The sequence below is a fragment of the Taudactylus pleione genome, unplaced genomic scaffold, assembly GCF_031769625.1.
Source record: "Taudactylus pleione unplaced genomic scaffold, aTauple2 ptg001334l, whole genome shotgun sequence".
Taxonomy (NCBI): domain Eukaryota; kingdom Metazoa; phylum Chordata; class Amphibia; order Anura; family Myobatrachidae; genus Taudactylus; species Taudactylus pleione.
The window spans coordinates 624,863-637,214 of NW_028285734.1; the positions used below are offsets into that span (position 1 = coordinate 624,863).

Here is a 12,352-nt window from a genome sequence, read left to right on the forward strand (position 1 = left end):
GGGTCTCATCGCAAGCCCGATGGTCGCGATGGTCTTGACCATCTCTACCATCATTTTGGCCGCTCGCTATAGCTGTGGCCGCTCTTAAATTCAGAGGGACGGCCCTGATTCAGAGCGAGCGCTCTGTCAGAGCGTCCGGCTCTGAATCAGGGCCACTATTCTCACTTTCCTGCCGCAAGAGCCCTACATCCCACATCCTTCACACGACAGGCCGCAAATTCGCCATACAGTCTATAGACCGCACCATATTCAGGGTCTCAGGAAACCTAGGCAGGGGGCTCGTTGGGAACGATGACGCACTCTCTGGCTCTTATCCTATAAAATAGAGCAGAGCTGCTTTACAAACCCAATTGCGCTTTTATGTTTTCTATTAGGACATGGCTCAAAGTAATATGGTCTATAATAGAGGTACAGATGTGTCCACATACATCTTACTTCCTTGCGCGTTAAACAGCCCTTCAAGGCGCGCTATGCCGTGGCGTGACTCGGTAGCGCCGAGCGTCATTTTTGTGCAACTTGTTACCTTATTTTGCAAAACGATTTGAAAAGGACGCACAAGCAGCTTCTTCGGGCAATGTAGCGATTGGAAGTAACTTGTATGTGGACACATCTGTAGTAGCTGGGGAACTACAAGTCTCAGCACCTCCCGTTTGGTTTCTGAAGTCGTGTGAAGGTTAGGCTCAAGCTTTTGCAGACAGAGCAGCAACAACACATGGTTCCATTCTGAGTAATGAAATGTAATTGATGAGAGAACTGGTGAGAGTGTAAGCACATGGGTTATCATACATCACAATAACAGGAACTGTCATGGCAAATCCTATACATGCTGAATGCTACAAAGCCTACTGTATATATCATGTGAAACATTTACTATATTACACCATGGGGAGGGTAGATGATAAATTGTGAGACAGCTTTAATCCTAAACGAAAACCAACCCCCCTGCTCCAGCACCAAGCCTGTCTCCAGCCTCACCCCTACACCCTCTAAACTCTAATAATGAGAAGAGCACTACTGAGGGCAATTTTCAGGGGGATATTGGGGAAGTGACAATCAGACACCAGCTCACAAAAACACAAAGCGCAGTGGTGTAGTGGTTAGCATGACTTCCTCACAGTCCTAAGGTCATGGGTTCAATTCCCGACATAGGCCCCTATCTGTGTAGAGTTTGTATGTCCTCCCAGTGTCTTTGTAGGTTTCCTTTACTTGCTCTGGTTTCTTCCCACAATCCCCCAAAAGACACTGGTCAACTACTGGCAAAAATGAGCTCTCATGCTGTGTATACACTCGCAGCGGCTAATATATGCACGCCCGTGAAACGGCGTTCGGACACGGCTGAGTTTTACCGACCACTCCACGCCGTCACCACCCCCCAGACGCTGACAGCCTGTCACTCACTTTGCGATGCCTCTGTATGTCCGGAATCGCAATGTGATCGCTGCTGAATCAGGCCCATGAAGTGTAAGCTCCACTGGGGCAGGGACTGATGGGAATGACTGGTAGGTTCTCTGTAAAGCGCTGCTGAATATGTGTGCTCTATGTAAGTAACCCTGGGAAGTGATAAAGGATGGAGCATCCTAAAGGCCAGAATACCGTAGCTTGCCTCTGCAGTCTATCCATGATCAAGACTCACTATATACATACGGAGAAGGAGATGTACAGATAGAGAATAACATAATGGGCTCTATAGTCTTATAGACTTGTGACATTTCGGGTTATCAAAGCTTTTTCCAGCATAGATTCTCATCTCTCCCCCCCCCCCCCCAGCGTAAACTTTTCCGGCTTCTCCAACTAATACAGTCACAGTGATCCCCTCCTGACCCACGTAGACAAATCACGGCACTGAGCTCATGAGGACGCCCAGGTAAGTACAGGCTGCGAGGGGGGGGAACAGTTCCAATTGGGGGTTTCCACAAACACTAGCATGGAACATCACTGTCAGCGACATAAAGAAGCAGTACCCCCAACCGTAACAAATCTAAATACAACCATCTTCCACGACTGGAAATGTACTAATTATTAGTAAACTCATATTCCACGTACAGTGTCTCTGTGTTTTGCCTATAAACATAACAACATATATAGATGGCAAACCTTGTGCAGTTAGATCAGCGTGCCCCATAGACAGCTATCATCCGTAACAGCAACAAAATATGTAATGTAATAATAATGTACAATAAAAAAGCCTTCCACACCAATGCTGGCCACACACACACGATGCGAAATCGCCACACATATTGGCCACATGGTCCCACGCAGAGCTGGCTATTGTTCATTTGCCTTCCAATGTGCGCGGTCAGGCTGGGCGGTGATATGGTCGCTCTATTTGGACGCCATGTGGTAGGATTAGCCGGTGAGTGGTCAGACTAAAGATGGGTACACTCTGGAGCGATGTGATTCTGACTTGGCCAAATCGGAGCGACAAATCGTGCATTTCGTGCAATGTGTATGCACGATGTGCGAGCTCCCGCGGTCGCATGCGACGTCGCCAGGTTTGATGTGCTGTACATCAGATCTGACGATACTGCACACAGCGCCATGCAAGTTCATGAAGAACGGAACGAGTGATCGTTTCATCCTTCATTAATCGCTGCAGTGCGTACCCGCAAATATGCGATTTCCAGGGTGTCCGGCACGATTGCCGGTCGCACAAGTCGTACATCGCATCTTCAGATCTTGCCTGCTACAGGCAAGATCTGAAAATCTCAGTCACGATGCACTGGAATAGTATAGGATGCATGATAGATCGTGGGCCAATTTGGACTGTTTTTACAACAAATCGTGCCCACAACTGCCGGGGGAGAAATTGGACATGATATCGGATCGTGACCAGATCGCCTAGGACTACTCCTTACTCCGTTTTCAGGCAGGTCCCTATTTAGGTTAAACCTCCTAACCAGTGCCTGGTAAGAAGATACATAATGCTGTTATTACGCGCTATACCTGGTGTAATAAGCAGTTGCCGTGTGTACTCACCGCACAGTGGACTGGTACAGCAGGTCTTCCCTCTTGCGGTAATTCTCCATGTGAGAGTAGTTAGTTGAGAACATCGCGTCAAAAGTGAAGATCTTCTGTTTGATGGTTCCGCCATCTGTCACCTGAGAAGAGATGGTACAAACATATTACATGTAACAGGGTTGCGACACGCTACGACGTAACAGCTGACATTTACTATAACACGCAATCTGCAGTGACGACATGGCAGGGTCAGTAATTGCCACACGCAGAGCTACAGGGGCTGCGGGGAGTGCAGAGGTCACCCGTGTTGGGGCATGTACTCTCCTGACATGATATATTACGCTGCACTGCGTCCGACAGGTAGTGTCCATGGCGACATAACCGTGCCCCTCATTCATGTCACAGACAGGACACCAAATGAAAAAGTCTTTGGTAATGTATTGGAGCATATGGATCTCCAGCCATGGACATGTCACAGTGCAAGCTGCCTCCGTATTATCATGCTAACCCTAAGTCGCAAAGTGTATCATACTGGTTATCTATGTTATTTGGTGTGTCTGGCTTTACGGAGTTAAGAGATGTGCACCTTAAAATGTGCTGTGCAGAACATCCAGACGCACTGGTGCAGAACCAATGTGCTTTCTGCTATGCATCAGGTGCGCTCCGCGAATTACCTCTTCTATCATCTATGTGCAGTAACTATGAGCCTGAGTTAGAGATGGCCGCTATAGCACAGCAGCTCGGTCTATGTGCAGTAACTATGGGCCTCAGTTAGAGATGGCCGCTATAGCACAGCAGCTCAGTCTATGTGCAGTAACTATGGGCCTGAGTTAGAGATGGCCGCTATAGCACAGCAGCTCCGTCTATGTGCAGTAACTATGGGCCTGAGATAGAGATGGCCGCTATAGCACAGCAGCTCGGTCTATGTGCAGTAACTATGGGCCTCAGTTAGAGATGGCCGCTATAGCACAGCAGCTCAGTCTATGTGCAGTAACTATGGGCCTGAGTTAGAGATGGCCGCTATAGCACAGCAGCTCCGTCTATGTGCAGTAACTATGGGCCTGAGATAGAGATGGCCGCTATAGCACAGCAGCTCGGTCTATGTGCAGTAACTATGGGCCTGAGTTAGAGATGGGCGCTATAGCACAGCAGCTCGGTCTATGTGCAGTAACTATGAGCCTGAGTAAGAGATGGCCGCTATAGCACAGCAGCTCGGTCTATGTGCAGTAACTATGAGCCTGAGTTAGAGATGGCCGCTATAGCACATCAGCTCAGTCTATGTGCAGTAACTATGGGCCTGAGTTAGAGATGGGCGCTATAGCACAGCAGCTCAGTCTATGTGCAGTAACTATGGGCCTGAGTTAGAGATGGGCGCTATAGCACAGCAGCTCGCTCTATGTGCAGTAACTATGGGCCTGAGTTAGAGATGGCCGCTATAGCACAGCAGCTCAGTCTATGTGCAGTAACTATGAGCCTGAGTTAGAGATGGCCGCTATAGCACAGCAGCTCGGTCTATGTGCAGTAACTATGAGCCTGAGTTAGAGATGGCCGCTATAGCACAGCAGCTCGGTCTATGTGCAGTAACTATGGGCCTGAGTTAGAGATGGCCGCTATAGCACAGCAGCTCAGTCTTTGTGCAGTAACTATGGGCCTGAGTTAGAGATGGCCGCTATAGCACAGCAGCTCGGTCTATGTGCAGTAACTATGGGCCTGAGTTAGAGATGGCCGCTATAGCACAGCAGCTCGGTCTATGTGCAGTAACTATGAGCCTGAGTTAGAGATGGCCGCTATAGCACAGCAGCTCGGTCTATGTGCAGTAACTATGAGCCTGAGTTAGAGATGGCCGCTATAGCACAGCAGCTCAGTCTATGTGCAGTAACTATGAGCCTGAGTTAGAGATGGCCGCTATAGCACAGCAGCTCAGTCTATGTGCAGTAACTATGGGCCTGAGTTAGAGATGGCCGCTATAGCACAGCAGCTCGGTCTATGTGCAGTAACTATGAGCCTGAGTTAGAGATGGCCGCTATAGCACAGCAGCTCAGTCTATGTGCAGTAACTATGAGCCTGAGTTAGAGATGGCCGCTATAGCACAGCAGCTCAGTCTATGTGCAGTAACTATGGGCCTGAGTTAGAGATGGCGGCTATAGCACAGCAGCTCGGTCTATGTGCAGTAACTATGGGCCTGAGTTAGAGATGGCCGCTATAGCACAGCAGCTCGGTCTATGTGCAGTAACTATGAGCCTGAGTTAGAGATGGCCGCTATAGCACAGCAGCTCAGTCTATGTGCAGTAACTATGGGCCTGAGTTAGAGATGGCCGCTATAGCACAGCAGCTCAGCCTATGTGCAGTAACTATGGGCCTGAGTTAGAGATGGCCGCTATAGCACAGCAGCTCGGTCTATGTGCAGTAACTATGGGCCTGAGTTAGAGATGGCCACTATAGCACAGCAGCTCAGTCTTTGTGCAGTAACTATGGGCCTGAGTTAGAGATGGCCGCTATAGCACAGCAGCTCAGTCTATGTGCAGTAAACTATGGGCCTGAGTTAGAGATGGCCGCTATAGCACAGCAGCTCGGTCTATGTGCAGTAACTATGGGCCTGAGTTAGAGATGGCCGCTATAGCACAGCAGCTCGGTCTATGTGCAGTAACTATGAGCCTGAGTTAGAGATGGCCGCTATAGCACAGCAGCTCAGTCTATGTGCAGTAACTATGGGCCTGAGTTAGAGATGGCCGCTATAGCACAGCAGCTCAGCCTATGTGCAGTAACTATGGGCCTGAGTTAGAGATGGCCGCTATAGCACAGCAGCTCGGTCTATGTGCAGTAACTATGGGCCTGAGTTAGAGATGGCCACTATAGCACAGCAGCTCAGTCTATGTGCAGTAACTATGGGCCTGAGTTATAGATGGCCGCTATAGCACAGCAGCTCGGTCTATGTGCAGTAACTATGGGCCTGAGTTAGAGATGGCCGCTATAGCACAGCAGCTCGGTCTATGTGCAGTAACTATGGGCCTGAGTTATAGATGGCCGCTATAGCACAGCAGCTCAGTCTATGTGCAGTAACTATGGGCCTGAGTTAGAGATGGCCGCTATAGCACAGAAGCTCGGTCTATGTGCAGTAACTATGGGCCTGAGTAAGAGATGGCCGCTATAGCACAGCAGCTCAGTCTATGTGCAGTAACTATGGGCCTGAGTAAGAGATGGGCGCTATACCACAGCAGCTCAGTCTATGTGCAGTAACTATGAGCCTGAGTTAGAGATGGCCGCTATAGCACAGCAGCTCGGTCTATGTGCAGTAACTATGGGCCTGAGTAAGAGATGGGCGCTATAGCACAGCAGCTCAGTCTATGTGCAGTAACTATGGGCCTGAGTTAGAGATGGCCGCTATAGCACAGCAGCTCGGTCTATGTGCAGTAACTATGGGCCTGAGTTAGAGATGGCCGCTATAGCACAGCAGCTCGGTCTATGTGCAGTAACTATGAGCCTGAGTTAGAGATGGCCGCTATAGCACAGCAGCTCGGTCTATGTGCAGTAACTATGAGCCTGAGTTAGAGATGGCCGCTATAGCACAGCAGCTCAGTCTATGTGCAGTAACTATGGGCCTGAGTTAGAGATGGCCGCTATAGCACAGCAGCTCGGTCTATGTGCAGTAACTATGGGCCTGAGTTAGAGATGGCCGCTATAGCACAGCAGCTCTGTCTATGTGCAGTAACTATGGGCCTGAGTTAGAGATGGCGGCTATAGCACAGCAGCTCGGTCTATGTGCAGTAACTATGGGCCTGAGTTAGAGATGGCCGCTATAGCACAGCAGCTCGGTCTATGTGCAGTAACTATGGGCCTGAGTTAGAGATGGCCGCTATAGCACAGCAGCTCGGTCTATGTGCAGTAACTATGGGCCTGAGTTAGAGATGGCCGCTATAGCACAGCAGCTCGGTCTATGTGCAGTAACTATGGGCCTGAGTTAGAGATGGCCGCTATAGCACAGCAGCTCGGTCTATGTGCAGTAACTATGGGCCTGAGTTAGAGATGGCCGCTATAGCACAGCAGCTCAGTCTATGTGCAGTAACTATGAGACTGAGTTAGAGATGGCCGCTATAGCACATCAGCGCCGTATTTTTGCGCAGCGGCTGTGGTAAAGCTGCAAAAGCCGCAGGAGGCGTTTTAAGTAAAAAGACGCCCGCTGCCAGCTTCTTGAAGAAACAGCATCGGAACTGCGTGAACATCAGGCGCCAATTGGCTATCTAAGTAACCCTCAGATTACGCAGAGTAATGACACCGCTGGTGCCAGTAAGGCTTTCGCATGCTCAGAAAATAGGGCCGGCACATCCCCATTTTCTGAAACGCTCCCTATCACTCCCCCCAAACGCCAGCATCGTATCGATCATGCGGCAGCTTTGGGGTACTGAGACCAACGTGGCAAAAACAGGTCAGCACAAATGCGCAGTGTGGCTCCTGAGGCTCTCCCCTTGGGGGCCATTTATTAATTATTGCATTTGCAGTGCGAACTGGACGCGATATTAGCGCCCGTGATCACATTGCAGGATACGATCATACCACTGGGATGTAACAAGAAGCACAGGCAGGGACAGGGGCACAATGTGTGACTGTGTGTAATATACAGTGATACACATAGTTACTGCATACACACCTCACACAGGAGTGCAGCATTCCTGGGTATAAGCTGCTTCTGTGAGTGGCATGTGGGGTGGTATGTGGTGGTACCTGGGAGCGCCGAGTGGCATGTGGGGTGGTATGTGGTGGTACCTGGGAGCTTACAGTGGCATGTGGGGTGGTATGTGGTGGTACCTGGGAGCTCAGAGTGGCATGTGGGGTGGTATGTGGTGGTAACTGGGAGCTCAGAGTGGCATGTGGGGTGGTATGTGGTGGTACCTGGGAGCTCAGAGTGGCATGTGGGGTGGTATGTGGTGGTACCTGGGAGCTCAGAGTGGCATGTGGGGTGGTACCTGGGAGCTCAGAGTGGCATGTGGGGTGGTATGTGATGGTACCTGGGAGCTCAGAGTGGCCTGTGGGGTGGTATGTGGTGGTACCTGGGAGCTTAGAGTGGCCTGTGGGGTGGTATGTGGTGGTACCTGGGAGCTCAGAGTGGCATGTGGGGTGGTACCTGGGAGCTTAGAGTGGCCTGTGGTGTGGTATGTGGTGGTACCTGGGAGCTTACAGTGGCATGTGGGGTGGTATGTGGTGGTACCTGGGAGCTCAGAGTGGCATGTGGGGTGGTATGTGGTGGTACCTGGGAGCTCAGAATGGCATGTGGGGTGGTATGTAGTGGTACCTGGGAGCGCCGAGTGGCATGTGGGGTGGTATGTGGTGGTACCTGGGAGCTTAGAGTGGCATGTGGGGTGGTATGTGGTGGTACCTGGGAGCTCAGAGTGGCATGTGGGGTGGTATGTGGTGGTACCTGGGAGCTCAGAGTGGTATGTGGGGTGGTATGTGGTGGTACCTGGGAGACAGAGTGGTATGTGGGGTGGTATGTGGTGGTACCTGGGAGCTCAGAGTGGCATGTGGGGTGGTATGTGGTGGCACCTGGGAGCTCAGAGTGGTATGTGGGGTGGTATGTGGTGGCACCTGGGAGCTCAGAGTGGTATGTGGGGTGGTATGTGGTGGTACCTGGGAGCTCAGAGTGGCATGAGGGGTGGTAGATTTTGTAATATTATGTATCTCTATATTTATGCGTGTTTCGCATTTGATAATACATTGCCAGAAACACAGCTCCTGTACCCCAAGCCTGACCACGTATAACTTTATGCACTAGCCACGTTTTTTTAACCTGTTTTTTTTTTTTGCATTAATGTTTTAATGAAAAAAAATGGAATCCTGAATATTACATTAATACTGTGAAGCATTGCTATGTATTACAAACCTTGATCAACCATGTTTTAATGCTCAGCGGTCTTGTGAAATCACGTGTTACCTAGGTGGATTGGCCTGAGCTTTAAGATATTATTCCCCAATAAGAGTATATTAACTATTAATAGTTATTACTCTATTTGCCGTACTACAAGCAGCTCTATTCAGGGAGGGATTGGTTACAAGACATAAAACCTCTTAATCATCTCTCTAGAACTCCTACAAAAAAAATAACACTGGTATATTCTGTAGGGAAACAGTAAATAACCTTCCAGCGTTACTCAGAGTTTGGTGCGCCGGGCCCCTTGGGGTAAACACCGCCAGCAGCGCGCCACGGCACAGGGTAACAGAACTGCCTCCTGCAGCAGAGACAACTTTATATCACTGAAACAATTGATCTCAGAATCTCTGCTCTCTGCAGCTTGTTATGGAAGGAGAATAACAGAATGGCGCAGAGTCCTACCCCCCTTCCACCTCGGTGCCTGAGAACCAGGAGCCGCAAGTCTTCAGTTCTATCTTGTTTTTATTGCTATCTGTGCAGAGAGGAAGAAGCCCAGCGCCAGGGAGCCACACACATCAGCATGTACGGATAAAGATTTCATTAGGCCAAGATCAGCTGTAGAAAAATATCATTACAGAGCCGGGTAACCCATCACGGCACAGATCAGCCATATTAAAGGCTGAATGATGCGTTAATAGTGCGGGGCCTCGGTGCTCTAGGACAATGCAGACGTGATGGACGTGCTACTACACACTACACATTTGGGAGATGTCCCATATTCTAGGACAATGCAGACGTGATGGATGTGCTACTACACACTACACATTTGGGAGCTGTCCCATGTTCTAGGACAATGCAGACGTGATGGATGTGCTACTACACACTACACATTTGGGAACTGTCCCATGTTCTAGGACATTGCAGACATGATGGACGTGCTACTACACACTACACATTTGGGAGCAGTCCCATGTTCTAGGACATTGCAGACATGATGGACGTGCTACTACACACTACACATTTGGAAGCAGTCCCATATTCTAGGACAATGCAGACATGATGGACGTGCTACTACACACTACACATTTGGAAGCAGTCCCATATTCTAGGACAATGCAGACGTGATGGACGTGCTACTACACACTACACATTTGGGAGCAGTCCCATGTTCTAGGACAATGCAGACATGATGGACGTGCTACTACACACTACACATTTGGGAGCAGTCCCATTTTCTAGGACAATGCAGACGTGATGGACATGCTACTACACACTACACATTTGGGAGCAGTCCCATGTTCTAGGACAATGCAGACATGATGGACGTGCTACTACACACTACACATTTGGGAGCAGTCCCATGTTCTAGGACAATGCAGACGTGATGGACGTGCTACTACACACTACACATTTGGGAGCAGTCCCATGTTCTAGGACAATGCAGACGTGATGGACGTGCTACTACACACTACACATTTGGGAGCTGTCCCATGTTCTAGGACAATGCAGACGTGATGGACGTGCTACTACACACTACACATTTGGGAGCTGTCCCATGTTCTAGGACAATGCAGACATGATGGACGTGCTACTTCACACTACACATTTGGGAGCTGTCCCATGTTCTAAGACAATGCAGACGTGATGGACGTGCTACTACACACTACACATTTGGGAGCAGTCCCATGTTCTAGGACAATGCAGACGTGATGGACGTGCTACTACACACTACACATTTGGGAGCAGTCCCATGTTCTAGGACATTGCAGACAGATGGACGTGCTACTACACACTACACATTTGGGAGCAGTCCCATATTCTAGGACAATGCAGACGTGATGGACGTGCTGCTACACACTACACATTTGGGAGCTGTCCCATGTTCTAGGACAATGCAGACGTGATGGACGTGCTACTACACACTACACATTTGGGAGCTGTCCCATGTTCTAGGACAATGCAGACGTGATGGACGTGCTACTACACACTACACATTTGGGAACTGTCCCATGTTCTAGGACAATGCAGACATGATGGACGTGCTACTACACACTACACATTTGGGAGCAGTCCCATGTTCTAGGACAATGCAGACATGATGGACGTGCTACTACACACTACACATTTGGGAGCAGTCCCATATTCTAGGACGATGCAGACGTGATGGACGTGCTACTACACACTACACATTTGGGAGCTGTCGCATTTTCTAGGACATTGCAGACATGATGGACGTGCTACTACACACTACACATTTGGGAGCAGTCCCATGTTCTAGGACAATGCAGACATGATGGACGTGCTACTACACACTACACATTTGGGAGCAATCCCATGTTCTAGGACAATGCGGACGTGATGGACGTGCTACTACACACTACACATTTGGGAGCAGTCCCATGTTCTAGGACAATGCGGACGTGATGGACGTGCTACTACACACTACACATTTGGGAGCTGTCCCATGTTCTAGGACAATGCAGACGTGATGGACGTGCTACTACACACTACACATTTGGGAGCTGTCCCATGTTCTAGGACAATGCAGACATGATGGACGTGCTACTACACACTACACATTTGGGAGCAGTCCCATGTTCTAGGACAATGCAGACATGATGGACGTGCTACTACACACTACACATTTGGGAGCAGTCCCATATTCTAGGACAATGCAGACGTGATGGATGTGCTACTACACACTACACATTTGGGAGCTGTCCCATGTTCTAGGACAATGCAGACGTGATGGACGTGCTACTACACACTATACATTTGGGAACTGTCCCATGTTCTAGGACAATGCAGACATGATGGATGTGCTACTACACACTACACATTTGGGAGCTGTCCCATATTGTAGGACAATGCAGACGTGATGGACGTGCTACTACACACTACACATTTGGGAGCTGTCCCATGTTCTAGGACAATGCAGACGTGATGGATGTGCTACTACACACTACACATTTGGGAGCTGTCCCATGTTCTAGGACAATGCAGACGTGATGGATGTGCTACTACACACTACACATTTGGGAACTGTCCCATGTTCTAGGACAATGCAGACGTGATGGATGTGCTACTACACACTACACATTTGGGAGCTGTCCCATATTGTAGGACAATGCAGACGTGATGGACGTGCTACTACACACTACACATTTGGGAGCTGTCCCATATTGTAGGACAATGCAGACGTGATGGACGTGCTACTACACACTACACATTTGGGAGCAGTCCCATGTTCTAGGACAATGCAGACGTGATGGACGTGCTACTACACACTACACATTTGGGAGCTGTCCCATGTCCTAGGACAATGCAGACGTGATGGACGTGCTACTACACACTACACATTTGGGAGCAGTCCCATGTTCTAGGACAATGCAGACATGATGGACGTGCTACTTCACACTACACATTTGGGAGCAGTCCCATGTTCTAGGACAATGCAGACGTGATGGACGTGCTACTACACACTACACATTTGGGAGCTGTCCCATGTTCTAGGACAATGCAGACATGATG

General features: G+C 49.4%; 1 protein-coding gene across 1 annotated transcript in view; it reads right to left on the minus strand.

Moving 5' to 3' along the window:
• Nucleotides 1–12,352, minus strand: part of IGSF21 (immunoglobin superfamily member 21) — a 666,639-nt gene that overhangs the window by 430,805 nt on the left and 223,482 nt on the right. Inside the window, exon 3 of the mRNA XM_088463203.1 lies at nucleotides 2,977–3,098. Within this exon, the coding sequence (XP_088319329.1) occupies nucleotides 2,977–3,098 (122 nt within the window). The remainder of the gene's footprint in view (nucleotides 1–2,976; nucleotides 3,099–12,352) is intronic.